Genomic DNA, 15438 nt, shown 5'->3' with positions numbered 1-15438 from the left:
AATTGCAGGAGCCAGGAACACAGAGCAGGGACATTGCAATCATTGCCCTTTCCTGTAACAGCAAACCTGGGGGCCTGTGCCTGACCCAGCTGCACCCACCCCTCACGCAGCCACTCCGAGGGACGAAATCAGGGCTCAAGGTGGAGCTGAGGAAGGCAAGAGGCTTCCAAGCAAGCCACGAGCTGCTGTGACAATCAGGAAAACCTGCAGGCTGTTCCCCGGCCAGGAGGGACCCTCTGTGCCATCTCTCTGCCCCCACAATCCCATGGGATGCTCTCCCAAGGCACCTGCTCCCTGGGCAGGAGAATCATGGAATGGTTGGGTTGGAAGGGCTCTTGAAGCTCATCTTGTTCCCCCCCAGGAACACCTTCCACCAGCCCAGGCTGCTCCAAGCCCTGTCCAGCCTGGCCTGGGACACTCCCAGGGATCCAGGGGCAGCCACAACTTCTCTGGGCAACCTGTGCCAGGGCCTGCCCACCCTCCCAGCCAGCAATTCCTTCCCACTATCCCACTTAACCCTGCCCTCTGGCATTAGGAAGCCATTCCCTGTGTCCTGTCCCTCCATGCCTTGTCCCCAGTCCCTCTCCAGCTCTCCTGGAGCCCCTTTAGTCCCTGCAAGGGGCTCTCAGGTCTCCCTGGATCCTTCTCTTCTCCAGGGGAACCCCCCCAGCTCTCCCAGCCTGGCTCAGAGCTGAGCACTGACCTCTCTCCTCACCTTTTCCACCTCAGCAAAACCTTTCTGACTGAGGGCCCAGCCTGCAGAGCCTGACCATGGATGCTCTTCAGTTCTGTGTTCTCTTCCCTGTTCTCTCCCAGCAAACCTGACCTGCAGCAGGGAGAGGCATTCCCGGTCATTTATTAGTGCTGATCCACCTGAATGCCCTCTGGAAGGGCAACCCCTCACCTGGGCAAGCCCAGATACTGCTCTTTTTCTGTTTGTTTGCTTTTGTTTTACATTTCAACCCAGTATCTCGTGGCTTTCTGCACTCAGAGACAGCCACCACCTCCTCAGGGTTCCTCTGAACACTCGGCGTGTCATCTGTGCGAGAGCCGCAGTTAAAAAATACTCTGGAGTCAGGAAATATCCAGTACATTCAATAACCAAAAAAAAAAAAGAGATATAAAATACTTGCTTCAAGGCTGTGGACAGTATAACTGAAGATAACCTGTAAAATTGCTCAGCAGCAAAAGAAAGGTGGGAAGAAGGTTCCTTAGGGTGGCGGTGAGGGAAAGGCAGCAACAAAACCCCCTGAAAGGTTTTGCTGACCCTCCGAGAAAACATTTTTTGGGAAACGCGATCCGGAGAAACGGCGAGTGGGAAGCGTGGGGATGGTGCTCCTGGGTCCAGGGGGAGCTCTGGTTTCCTGGGATGCCCCCCCAGCTCACGGCGCTCCCTGGGTGGCCCGGCGCTCCTCCAGCATCCTGCACACCCACATGGACACCACCTCGGCGTTGCCGTCGTTGTACTGCACGATGAACGGGTGGCCCTGCAAAGGGGGGACAGGCAGAGTCAGCCACGAGGAAACACCACCTTTCTGGGGAAAGGAAAAAAACACCCCAACGTTGGAATATCCTGTGGTTACAGCCATAAAAATGCAAGAAACCAGCGGCGAAGCTTCCTCTGGGATCCGTGTTATCCACGGGCACTGTTCATATGGGGGAGCCCAGACCCCTCCTGGAGGCCTTAGCCCAGCACTCCTTGGAAATACTGGCTGGTCATTTTTATGTTCCATCAGCTCATCGTGTTTAGACCCTTTAGCTCCTTCCTGGGATGGCCCTCCAGGCTGTGCAACTGCTAAACAATGTTTTGGGAAAATGATATCCTGGGAAAAAAAAAAACACATTAATCTAAAAAAACCAATCCCTAAAAGTTTCTCCCCTGTGCACCTTCCCTGTGTATTGACCTTCCAGTGCCTAAAGGGCTCCAAGGGACAAGGGATGGAGGGACAGGACACAGGGAATGGCTTCCCAGTGCCGGAGGGCAGGGAGAGATGGGATGCTGGGAAGGAATCCTTCCCTGGGAGGGTGGGCAGGCCCTGGCACAGGTTGCCCAGAGAAGCTGTGGCTGCCCCTGGATCCCTGGAAGTGTCCCAGGCCAGGCTGGACGGGCCTTGGAGCAACCTGGGCTGGTGGGTGCCAGTCAGTGCCTGGGAGATGCCCCACCGAGGGGGAAGGACAGATCCAGGGGTTCCAGAGCCCGTCTGGGAGCACAGGGATGGCAGCAGAGAGCTCAGTGCTCCCAGGAGAAGATGGATGATCCTAAAATGATGCATTTAAGTACACAGATGCTCCAGGCACCGAGCATATGGCCAATGTCTTTTTCCTCCCAACACCTGGCTACTAAAAATCCTCAGCTTTGGACTTGCATGTCTAACAGCAGGAACGGCACTGAGGGAAGGCAGAATCCTCTTTCCTTTTTGCTCCTGCTCCAAATATCCCAAGTATGTTTGGGTTTCACTGATTTACAGGAATTCAGCGTGAAATATTGCTGATTTTCCTTGGCTCTTACCTAAGGAAACAATTCAGGAGAGGGCACGACAGGGAAAACCAGGGACAGGAGTGCTGGTGTTTGATTCCCAAGCTGCCACATATTTTCCAGTGTGACCTTCACAAAGCTGCTGAATTTCCAGCAGCCTCATGGTTAAAAAGGGAATAAATGGTGCTGCAAAAAAACCCCCCAGTACAAGTGTGTTTTTTGCCCAGCACTTGGGGGTATTTTTGGGTGAGAAAGGTGCAGGAATAAAGTAAATGCTTATTATAAGCAGGACAGCCTAGAAGGAGCTGTTTTGCCTCTTAAACAAAACAGCCAAGGACACTGGAGAGGACCAGGAAAACACAATCAGGAGGCACAGACAAGGAAGAGCAGATGCATTGGGGCAATTAAAGGCAGCTATTACAGCCAGTCCCTTCTCCCATGAATCTCCTTTACGATGGAGAGACCCCCCGCAGCCAAAGCCATCTCACACCCGGGATATCCCTGCACTTCAGCTCCTCACAACAGTGCCCAGGGAAATTGCAGCCCTGCAAGGCTGGAGACATCAGCTGGCCACGCTGGTCCCCCTGTTTGCTTTGTTCTGTGAGGATATTCCAAGGAAACCCGGGCTTTTACGCACTGATCTCCTCAGGATCAAGTTTAACTCGAAACCACTCTTTGGATTTTCCTTGTTTTTGGACTCTGCTGCTCCAGTGAGGCTTTTTCTCAGGCTGAGGGGGATGGTTTTACAGGAAGATGGTTTTTCAGAACCTGGTGGTTGGTTTTGTGTCCTGTTTGAGGGTGTTTTTTTGGGGGATATTTTGTTTGTTTTCAAATAGGGAACGGGAGATTTCCACCAAAGCTACAAATTCAGTGTCAATAGGACCCATTTCTGCAGCTCTTGGTGGACAACCAAGCAGCACGTCCAGGTCAGGCACCAAAAACAAGGAGCTCCCAAGTGGTTCCTGGGTGGCCTGTGCCAAAATCTACTTCCAAACCCACTTTGCCGCTTCTAAAACCTGCCCCCACCCAGCAGCATCCAGCCTGCACTCACCCCTGCAGCTGCAACAAAACACACATCAAACTGGGATATCAAAACATATCAAACACATCAAACCCACCCTGGAGCTGTGGGTAAGGCAGGAGTCCATCAGCCCTGCCCTTGGCCCGTTCACAGCAACACTGGGAGGGAAAACGTAGCAAAAACTACAGAAGTTGGCTCAGCACCCAAAAATGACCAGGAATCAAAAATCAAACCCATCAAGAAGGAATGCAGCCAGAGCTGCCACAGAAAAATGACAAATGTGCTGCCAAACATGATGCAAAAGTTTCTCATTTCTGAGCTAAAGTTCTGGGGTTGTTTGTTTTGCTTTGTAAATGAGATTATTGTTAATTGCTCTTTTGGCAATTTTTAACTCATTTATCGAGCTGATTGGAAATTCTGACTCTAATTTCTTCCTGATTTTATTCTTCTGTGGCCTTTCCAGTGCGTGTTCACACTGTGCTGGTTTGTAATGCCACCTTTAAGAGATATGGAGGAGCACTTCAATCCATCCACCACTAAAAATGTAAGTTACTGTTCAGTGATTCTGTCAGCAGGTCACAAAACCCCAGCGATTCAGCGCTGGGTGACCAAGAACATCAGAACCAGGAGATACAAATGATACCAGGTCAAAATTTTCAGCCATTGTAATTTTTCTTAGGATTTTTCATTCTGAAAATGCTCCTACGAGAGTCAGCAAAAGGAAATTTATTCCACCTGCCACCGGACTGAAAAGCTCAGTCTCAACAACCAGGCCTCAGTGTGGAACTATCTGAACTGGTTTCCCTTACTGGGCAGGTACTGGTTTGCCTCACCCTGGGCTTTGGATGCACTGAGATTCCCGAGGCACATCAGCTTGGAGCTGGAAAGGTCAGGCAGGACAGGGCCAGGGATAGCCCTGGAGTGAGTGTCAGCCAGCCTAATTTCGTGTGTCAACCCTGAAAATGAGATAAACAATGACAAACCAGGCTTTTTAAATGAACTTGTCTCATCTGGTTCTCTTGATAAAGGGTACAGGGCTCGAGTTGCAGTGTCCCCCCAGCCAGGTTAACTCTTTAAAGGGGAGCTCCTCTCCCAGGGTGATGGAAGTGATTTAAATATCTGACATGAAATTAAAAGGGCAGTGCCCCCCTGAACACACAGCCCTGGGAATTCAAACTCATTGCTCACCAACCATCAATCATTTAGCCCAGTCAATTAAATGGCCATTATTCAAGGGTAAAAGTTCCATAATTTTACCCACCCTTAAAATTCAGCAATTTGCTTTCGTGGCCTTCTCCTCTGGCCTGAGAAATCTTTTTTTCTGTTAAAAACCCACCCAGACTTTGGAGCAACAGACTTTATATGGCAACCCTGGCAGGACTGCAGATCCAGGGGCACTTCCCAGCACCAAGGGCCCACAGTGGATGAACTGTCCAGGTGGATGAATTGTCCCAGGGAGATGAAATTCCCCCTGGGACACAGTCTGTGCATCCCCCACAGCCTCAACTCTGAGCTACCCGAATCCCTCCAGCCCTTTGGTCTAATGTACCTGTAACAGCTTCAATTGCCTCTCATACACAGATCCAGGGAAGAATCCAGGAGAATCCCACCCATAAACAGGTTCTTTTGTCACTGGCCATGAAATGTGTGTGCCTGGAGAGCACCAAGGAGGTTCAGACCAACACTGAGGCTCCTGAATGTTGCCAAAGGACAGGCAGAGCACAAATAACACCCCTTAAGCAACGCTCCTGGAATTCCAGAGCACTTTCCAGGCGCAAGGGATGTGAGTGTTTGTTGGGAGACTGGTTTAAAGGTCCACAAAACAGGCAGATGCCGACCTGGAACGGTGACAAAGCATATTGAAATGCCAGGCAGACACCAATTTCCTTGTAAATCTGCAAAAATGCCAGGGTGGTGCTTCCTGGGGCCCAGAAGGTGAGAGGGATGAGGAGCGGACAGGAACCTGAATCCCAAATGGTGGTCAGTGACACTGCCCTTTTTTTCCTGACAGTGCATCCACACCTAACCCTCAACACCATCTCCTTGTGCTTTTTTTTCCCCTGGGCCAGCGAGAGGTTGACTGGGGAGAGCAGAAAATTAGAAGTAACAAGAAATTACCTCATCCTTACGCAAGGAACGTTGGGAAAGAAGCAGCACTGCACTGGTTGCACTGGTGCCATCCTTCTAACCTTTCCTTTTAGGGGAACCCTCCCAGCCTGAGCAGCTCCATTTATTCCAAAGCAGCACAGACAAATCCTGCACCTCCTTCAAAAAACTTGAACCCAGCCCGACAAAAACCACAACAGAAAGATCCCAACTGTTGCAGCCCCAGCCCATCAAGACAACAGCGGTGCCCTCAGACAGCATTTCAAATACAGTTTATTAGCCTGTGATATGAAAAGGGTATTTTTATTGCATGATATAATGCAATGGGACCTTGGGCGCTCTGCAGAAGGACCTTGCACTCAGAAGTGTAATGAACCCATAGTCCAAAAAACATTATACTGTACATTAACCTATCATTAATGGCACATTAGGGCTGGGGGCATTGCACGCTCGCTGGTCAGGGCTCCATCAGGACAGTGTGGAGCAAACCACGGTCTTCACAGGCTTAAAACAAATAGAGAAAATAAATATTACTGCTGGCTACAGGCTGCTCGAAGGGAAGCTCACTGGCTGCTTAACATGCAGTTCTGATGCCATTTTTTAAAGGGGGGGGAGCTGAGGAAAACGCAGCAGTTTATTTGGTGATGTTAGAGATGCAAGGTGGCTGCTTTGCTGCACTGAGTGTCTCGGTGGTGCAGCAGATGCAGCAACACTTGAGCCTTCCCTGCATAAACATGGAACCTATCTGGAAAAAAACAAAGACTGGAAACCTGCTCCCACTCCCTAATCCCCAGTGACACTGGTAGGGCCTCCCTGGCAGCAGGAGTTGAGACTTGGGAAGAGCATCCTCTGACCCAGCCCTGTACGGCCCTGTTGGACACGTGGGAGCTGAGTTTGCCTCGGCACCCATTTCCACCTGGTCACTCCCCCTCAGAACCCCAGCCCTGTCAGCACTGACAACACAACCAAACCAGGACATTCCTCATGCTCCTGGATCAGCTGGGATGTTCCTGCCTTCCCCCACTGCAGGTGCTCTGTTCAAAGGAAAGCCACGGTGTAAACATTACATCGGCAAAGCCTGGCTGGCAGCTCACCTCCAGCTGGCAGGAGGAGCCCTACAATCCCAAAAAATTCCACCTTGGCTGTCCAACAGCGTATCCCAGTGACCATCCCAATTAGTGCTCCCAATTCCTCCAGGGTGTCCATGCCATTTATAGCTGTTGTAATTACTGAGGGCACAAACTCGAGGGGAAGTTCTTGTCCATTCACACGTTTAGTGGGGAAGACAAGTCAAACCTCCAAGAGGACAAACACCAACCTCAGCTCTGCAGCTGAACCAGCTTCCCAGGACCCCTGGGAAGTGCTGAGTAACCCAAACAACCCTGAACCGACCTCGTGGCCCTCTCCAGTGACCTCAGCACGTGCAGGATCTCATCCCTCTACCCCAGCCTCCAGCGGAGGAGGAGGATTTCACATCTAGAGCTCCTGCCTCCAAGGACAAGCCACACTAAATGCTGTTCTAATTATCTGAGCTCGCTCTCCACGCGGCCGACTTCGGCTCCCACAGCCAGGAATAGCAGCGAGGAATCCTCAGGCCAATACTCCCAAAACATTGTTAATTCACAGGCACAGGAGGTGCCAGAGCATCCTCAGGGGATGCTCCAGGCAGCTCCTCAGGCTTGAGTGGGGCAAAAAAATCTGAGGGCTGAACACCCGTTAATCCACGGAGGCACAGAACATACCTGGGGGTGAAAGGACCCTGCAGGACACTGTTCAGTGTGATCTGACTGCCTCCAGGACACTGTTCAGTGTGGTCTGGCTGCTCCAGGACACTGTTCAGTGTGGTCTGGCTGCTCCAGGACACTGTTCAGTGCGATCTGGCTGCTCCAGGACACTGTTCAGTGTGGTCTGGCTGCTCCAGGACACTGTTCAGTGCGATCTGGCTGCTCCAGGACACTGTTCAGTGTGGTCTGGCTGCTCCAGCTCTTGCTTTTCTTTTGCAATTTTAGGATGGCTTTTTTTTTACCCTGCAAAGAGAAGTGTGAGCACCTGAAGTGCTCAAAACAGTAGGGCCTGGGAGGCTCAGCGTGTCTAGAAAGCGTGTCCCCAGTGTCCCAAGGATGCAGCAAGGTCAGCTGAAGCCTCCTTGTCTCTTCCTCGTGGCACCTGCAGCGATGGCCTTGCAGGTTTAACCCTAAAAGAGCTGCTTTTCTGGGTACTTGCAGGGCTGTGTTTGATCTGGGACTGAGTGTTTACTGGCCCAGTTCTGTCTCCTGGTTCCTGTCCTCAGAACAGCGACTATTGAGGGCAAGGACTGCCTCTCACTGTGCGTGGTGAGGACTCAGCATCCCCAGGGCCTGTTCTCAGCCTGCTGCTGGACTGAAATCCCCCACAGCAGGGACCAAAAGTGTGGAATCACAGGATCATGGAACAGCCTGGGTTGAAAGGGACCTTAAAGTTCATCCCATCCCACCCCTTGCCATGGGCAGGGACACCTTCCACCAGCCCAGGTTGCTCCAAGTCCCGTTCAACCTGGCCTTGGACACTTCCAGGGATGGAGCAGCCACAGCTTCTCTGGGCAACCTGTGCCAGGGCCTGCCCACCCTCCCAGCCAACAATTCCTTCCCAATATCTGATCTAAACCTGCCCTCTGTCAGTTTGAAGCCGTTCCCCCTTATCCTGTCACTCCAGGTCCTTGCAAATAGTCTCTCCATCTTTCTCACAGGCTCCTTGCAGGCACTGGAAGGCCTGTCATGTCATCCTGAAGCTTTTCCAGCGGTGCTTTGACAGGTCTGTGGGTGGCACAGGAGGGCTGAGGGCACAGGGACTCCCAGGGGCACAAGAAAAAGCACCCAGAATTTAACGCTTTCACAGAATCTCCCCCCTCACAAGGACATCACCTGCAGCTCCTGCCAGCTCGGGGAGCAGAGAGGACTGAAGTGCCTAGAGAAGGGTGAAGGTGGCAAAGAGGGCCAGAAAGTTGCACCACAGAATCTTGGAATGGTTTGGGTTGGAAGGAAGTTTAAAGCTGATCCAGTTCCACACCTTCCAGCAGCCCGAGCCCTGTCCAACCTGGCCATCTCCAGGTGGTGTTTTCTGGAGATGATGCAGGAACGAGAACACATCCATAAGGAAAATTAAATATCACTAATCTCCTTGGAGTTCCTGCTCTCTCCTCACTCCTCACAGCCAAGAGCAGAGCCCGGCCTGCTAAACAGCTGCACGTGGAATGTCGGGACGGGGGGGAGTTTTGTTTGTTGGCCTCCCTAACATACACTGTAATTAAAACGTTGATTACTAAACAGTTTAAATATATGACAGACAATGCAGTTAAAGCCTACAGTTAGGTCAATATGTGATTTAGATTTGCCATTTAAAAACTCTCATTTAAATTTTGCATACATTAATCACTACCATACTTCAATGTTCTGATATCCACCTGACTACACTATTAAAATAAAACTTGCTGCCCCAGGGAAATCCTACTTATTCTTAATTGTTTCGAGGCTTTGATGGGCTTTTAATCTAAGATTAATTTATGCAATTTTAAATAACTCTTCTTATGATTAATAAGCTTGAAAATTAAAAGGAGTCTAAAGCAATTATAATGAGCATTTGGTCATAACCTCATTAGGAGAAGGAGTGAAGGATACAGCTCTGGAATTCTTACAAGACTACAATTTAAGGTTACTTTCAGAGGAGTCAAACATAGTTCTTGAAACTGCAAAGGCAGATTAGCCTAGGTCAGCCTTAGAACTATGGCTACCTGGATTAGCACAGTAATGATTTTATCTCTCTGATGAAATGCAAGACAGTGAAAAGATGACACAAACCATATCAAACAAAGATAAATGGATAACACAACTAAGCACTGAAGCCTTGGAGTTATATTTCTTTCTTTCTTTTTATTTTTTTTTTTAAGGATTCTTTTTGTAGTTTTTTTTTCCTTATTATTTATCTATTTGTGGATTAACTTTTACCAAAGCACTTTTCCCTTTTACACGATGAAGTTACTTGCAAGGGATTCTTAGCTGGTTTAGTTTTGTTGAGGCACCAAAACTCTCCTGCAACTCACAGAATTTGTCTTCAAATAACAAGAGTCCCCAGGCCTAATGGATGGACCAAGAGGAAGAACAGCTTAACTTAAACCTCAACACCTTAAACTGAAGAGCAACTGTCCCCCTGAACTCACAGTTTTAAACAGCAATACAAATCCTCCTATTATGATTCAAGTGCTTTTTTTCCAACCTTCTTCCGAAGTTTTGGATGGCTGGTGGCCCCAAAAGCAGACCTAAGCGATCCCTTGTGCACCTGACTGGTGTGTCCAGCTGGCAACTCACCATCAAAGGGTCTAGAGGGAATTTTCCAGCTCAGATCAGCAGGAATCAGGGCAGCTCCACTCCCCAGCACGGACCTGAACTCAACCCCCTCTTACTGCAGGACCTCCCGATGCACCCATGGATGGGTCTGCTGTTTGTTCCCTTCCTGTGCCACGTACCAGTCTTGAATTTCCTACAGACTTCTGGGTTTGGCTGTGGCACAGAGGAGCCTGTTTGCCCATCTGCAGATCGTTCTTTCCACAGCAGTTTTGCTTTTGATATTTGCTGTTAAATCGATAACTGTCCTTGGCACTCCTCGTGGTGCTCAGCTAAGGAGAACGAGCCAGCTCCCAGCAAAGGTACTTTGTTCTGTTATGACTCTTAAAAAAAAACCAAAGCAACCGAAATATAATTGGAGTTTTACTCCTGCAAGTGCTGCTGAGGTTAAGAAGAGCTGGAGAAGAGGAATGGGGAGAGTGGCCCAAGGCTGATGGAGTATGTCAACATTAGCAAGCTGTCGACAGCAGGAGCAGATCTGCTGAGGGAAATGGCTGGTGCAACATTTCAGGGATGGAAGAGGTTTCACTCTGGAGCAGCCCTGGTCTGGTGTGTGGACCCAGTGCCCATCAGTAGCTGGAGCTCATTAGGTGTGTGCCTGGAGCACATCTTCTGCTGTGGCTTCATCTGAAATTGATTCAATTCATGAGCTTCAAGACCTGTCTGTGATGAGAACGAAAGAGCAGAGGCCCTGAGAGAGCAAGGGATTCACACCAGAAAGGCACACTGACCTGAACTCTAATGCTGATGGAGATGTACCTGCAGAAGTGCCCTCAGCTCATGAGAGCACAGGAATAGTCTCATCCACGGCAGAGCTCATCAGGAATTAAAAGCTGATACAGCAAAAATAAAAAGCTGCTACAGTATTTCCTTCAAACAGGGACTAAATGTTCCCCCAGACTGGGCAAGAAAACAGTTGTTTTCTCCAAGTCTTGAGACCCTGGTTTCTCCTGACAGGAAAAAATAATTACAAAGCAAATTACTAAGCTGAAGTAAACTGAAACAATCTCCTAAATGATTTTCACCCAAAGCTTGGAGTAGAAAACGCCGTGTGTGTACACACACACACAGACATACACAACAACAACTAACAAAACCAAAAAAACCCCAGAAAATTACGTGGCTGGAAGCAAAAAGGGGAGAATGAAACAGCCCATACTTCGTTAGTGGTTTTGTGATGAAGTTTCTGCAAATGAACAAGTTGTTTTTAAAAGTACCCGTACGATCATCCTGCATTCTGTGGCACGAGTGAAAACAACATCCCTGTGCTTGCCAGGCTTTGTGAAGGGACTAAATAAAGTATTAAATGATCAAGATGAACGGGCTGCCAAGTCCCCTCACCCGAGGAGTGAGGGAAGCTCAGGTACGACCCCACGTCAGAACGAACGCGCTGAAAACACGCAGAAGGCAAAATATATCACCACTAGTTGGCTTGGGGAAAAAAAAACCAAAACACAACTCCTTTGAATCTCCACCAAGGTCACTGAACAAACGACCGAGGCCACGAACACCATTTCCATTCTCGGAGCTGGATTTTAACACAACCGGGCGCCTTTCCCCGGTGCCAGCCCTGCTCTCCCCAGCCCCGCTTGACACGGGCAGAGCGTTTACCCCAGCCTTCCCCATTAAATCCGAGCAGGCAGATGCACATTTATGGGACAATGAACTTTTCCACGGCTGCTGCTCGCTGTGTTTTGGAATTACGGGCTGGATAAAGCGGCGCATTCCCGAGCTGCCGCGGCCGCCCCGGGTGGGAGCGCCGGCAGCCGGCTCCGGAGGGGAGGCCGCGGCTTCAAACAACCCAAAAAAAAAAAAATAGAGGAGGGAGGGGGAATCATGTTTAATTTAAAAATTAGAAACTGGAGCAGGCTGTGAGCACAGAGGTTGATTGAAACAAAATTTAAATTCCTGTCAAGCCCATTTAAACACAGGGGCCCTTCATAGGCAATTAGCTGCTCCCTGTGAAGGCTGAGCGAGCCCCGGCCTGGTCACCGTGAGGCACCGAGAAAAATTAACTAAAATCAGGCGCTATGAAATATTTAGCCTCCCAGTTTATCACGGGGGTTTGGAAGTGTAAACAAGACAAAAATCGATTCCTCGGTGCCCTCCAATCAATCCCCCAAAATGGCGAGGGCATCTGTTTCTGCTCAATTTTGTTTACTCTGGCAGATTTGCCTTAATTGCGGTTGTTTATCTCCCGTTGTCCCCGGGGCCCTAATCTCCCGATTACTAATACTTAACACTCATTTCACATCTAAAGCTACTTCTAATCCTCAACAGGTTTCCGGGGCTCTTAAAATTATTGAGAGGAGGGAGATGCTCGAGCTCTTTGTGAGAGGCGCATTTTCCAACCCGCAACCAGCTGGGCCCAATCGTCACCAGGGATGGCGGCAACAAAGGTGCTAAAAGGCTCTTTCACAGGCACCGCTGCTGCTCCGGAGGGAATTCCAGGGAGAAAAGGGAGATTTGATGGGAAGAAAAAAAAAAAAACAAAAACCGACAACCAAACAAAAAACCAAAACCAACAACAAAACCCCCCCCCCCCCCCCCCCCCCCCCCCCCCCCCCCCCCCCCCCCGAACGAGGGGGCTCCCACAGTCCAGCCAAATAAAGTTACTGTCATAATCAAACGCTGTCAATCACAATGAAAATCCAATTAAAAAATCCTTCAGCGCGGCCCTCTTCAGGAGGAGAATGTCCCCTGTTTACGTGCGGGGTTTTCTTTTTGTCAAGCGCACAAATTAGAAAGTAGCATTAATTGATTTTTTACTACTTTAGGCCCTGATCCTCCAGCTGAATTTCTGCGGGTGGAAGAATCAGGCGGCATAAATCTGATTAAGGGATTTGAGGCATAATGCACACAGGTCACTAAGAAGCCATATCTCTATCTCCTGCTTTATACTCCGCTTATTCATAGGCAATTATTACTCTTATTTAATACTGCAGGAGTGTCCTGAGGTGCTAATCGGACTAGAGACCCATGAGTAGCTGGGACTGCACAGGCAGCAGCCTTTTTAATCTACGCAGAGGGTCTGAATACATTTAAAATACCAATTTCATTACACAAATCCTACCTAGATTTCAACAGTTGCCTCTCAGAGCAAATTCCTTGACGAATTTGGAATGAATAGAAAGGACAATATGCTGGGAATTAAAGATATGGCTCTTACTTTGGAACTGTTAACAGATTTATTTATGTATATATTTTAAAATAAATCCGTAAGGAAGACAGCTGACAAAAAAACCATCAACAAGGCAAATGCACAACTTCTCAACATACAGTAATTGAAAGATTTGCAATTCTGCTACCAAAATGAGTGAGATGTAAATATTTGTCCCTGTGCCTGGAGAACTGGGGAACAACCAGAAGTGCCAAATGAAACATTTGCTCAAATTAAACTGCAAAGCCCAGGAGACTCAAATAACCAAAAATATTAACTGTATCACTCTAAGCCGTTGCCAATTTGTTTTTGTCCAATTTCCTCAGATTTTCAACACTTCTTCGAGCCAACCCAAGTCACTCCTTTTCACATTTCACTGGGAAGTGCCAGAATACTGTGCAGCTTTAGGGCATGTTAGAAAGAGAGAGTCAGATGTTCATGTCTGCTGTAAAAATTCGGTGTTCCCACGAGCAAGGGGTGTGCAGAAGGCAGGGAATGGAGGCACCACCTTCAAACCCCACCACTCCCACTTAACCTCCTCACCATCTCAGTCCTCTGTAATTGCTGGATTTAGTGACACTGATAGGATGTATCTCTCCATTTCAAGGGCTGGTTTCTCAAGTGACAAAGAACTCATATCCCTAAGGATAGAGATGGCTTTTCCCTCCCCTCTTTTTTTGAAAGATAAAGAGGGAAAGATCCCTGCCACACCTTTCCCAATTTCAGCTCAGTGGGGAACAGCTGGAGCAATGCTGCCACCTGAAAGAATTCATACATTTTCCTCTTAAGCTCCCTTAAGCAAGGAAAATAATGAACACACAGTGATAGGAGCATCCTGAGCCCTGGTGTGAAATCCTTGCATCAAGGGAGTCAATATAAATTTTGATATTGCCTCCCAAGAATCCAGGATTTGATCCAGAACTCCTTGTTCGCTGTAAGTCTGAACTGACAGACCGAAGGCACAGTTTAATATTTATCATCTATATTTAATGGTTGAACTCTATGATCTCAAAAGCCTTTTCCAACCTAAATGATCCTATATTTACAGCAGCTAAAACTTGGCTCTGTACTTTTTGCCTTGGGAAATCAGGAGAGAGCCCTTTCCTTCACATCTGGCAGGTGTTTGGTGTCTGTCAGAATTTCTCCTTGTCAGGGAGTGAATAACTGGGATCGTTGTGACAGAGGAGAGCCTAAATATCTGCAAACAGAGCCATCCATCACAGGCCCAAACATGGACGAGTTTGTGCTGGACAAATCATCACTGATGGATCCTGCACCAGCTCAGGAAATAAAAAAAAAGGAGCCCAAAGAGGGAAAATTCTTGGCTCACTGTGACCCAACAACGATGCATAAACATCTGGACAGGTGCAGACAGCACACATTTATCTGCCAAGCTGATTTCACCTGATTTAGGGGGTGTGTTTGGGTAAAGCAAAGTGCAGCAGCCCTTTGGTCTATCCCCAAAGTCACCAAACCCCATCAGAAACCCCAATCTGTGCAGCCATCTCAGCTCCTCAGTGATGTCACTGGCATTACACTGCTGGGGGAGATCCCTTTTCCTCCAGTATTTTATTGGTTTTATTCTGAAGGTTTATATGAAAATCCAGGCAGGATTAGGCTGATCCTCCATTTGTTTGTTTAAACCATAAAAGTAGCTCCTGAGAGCTAAAACCAAGGGTTTAACACAACAAACTGCAAGCATTCTAACCCTACTGGGGAGAAGTGCTACTGCCCAGACCCTCTAGAACACAACTAATTAAAATATACCTACTTAAAATATAGCAACTTAAAATATTTTAATTTCCTGCACTTGTTTGAGATGGAAGAACAGGGAGCCAGAACCCGTTTTTGAGAATCTGTAACATCTTGAGACGTATCTTAACACATTTAAATACACAAAGCATTTATGTGAAAAAACTCCCATCACAGCGAATAAGATCAGGGTGCCTGGTCTAGAGCTATTCCTTGGAATGGAGAGAGGGATTGCTGGATGCACAGGAATGGGAAACATCAAAACTGCATTGGGCATTAAAATAATACTACTAAAAAAAGAATGTTTTCCAGCAGGTTTTGACATAGATGATGTACAATTTATCACACAACCTTCTAAATTAACACAACACCGACGTAAAAAGCACCAGTAATTTAAATTTTAAAGAGGAGAAAGGCTCATAGTTGTGTTTAAAATTTGGAGACCTGAACAAAAATTATCAGATCCGCGCAGAAGTAACCAAGTGCAGGAGGTGACTGCACCCTTGGCCTACAGCTTTGCCTTTCTCAGCCCAACCTTTCCTCGAGA

General features: G+C 48.3%; 1 protein-coding gene across 3 annotated transcripts in view; it reads right to left on the bottom strand.

Annotated features, from left to right (window-relative positions):
- Nucleotides 1-973: 973 nt before the first annotated feature.
- Nucleotides 974-15438, bottom strand: part of MAP2K5 (mitogen-activated protein kinase kinase 5) — a 120736-nt gene continuing 106271 nt past the window's right edge. For all 3 annotated transcript variants that reach the window (XM_027898687.1, XM_027898688.1, XM_027898689.1), the window contains one exon: nucleotides 974-1487. In XM_027898687.1, coding sequence (XP_027754488.1) covers nucleotides 1383-1487 — 105 coding nt within the window. In that variant the 3' untranslated portion in view covers nucleotides 974-1382. The remainder of the gene's footprint in view (nucleotides 1488-15438) is intronic.

This window comes from Empidonax traillii, unplaced genomic scaffold (genome assembly GCF_003031625.1).
Source record: "Empidonax traillii isolate 1590-97213 ecotype Southwest subspecies unplaced genomic scaffold, ASM303162v1 scaffold616:size383281, whole genome shotgun sequence".
In the NCBI taxonomy this organism is placed as follows: Eukaryota; Metazoa; Chordata; class Aves; order Passeriformes; family Tyrannidae; genus Empidonax; species Empidonax traillii.
This window is presented reverse-complemented; position numbering and strand designations above follow the sequence as displayed.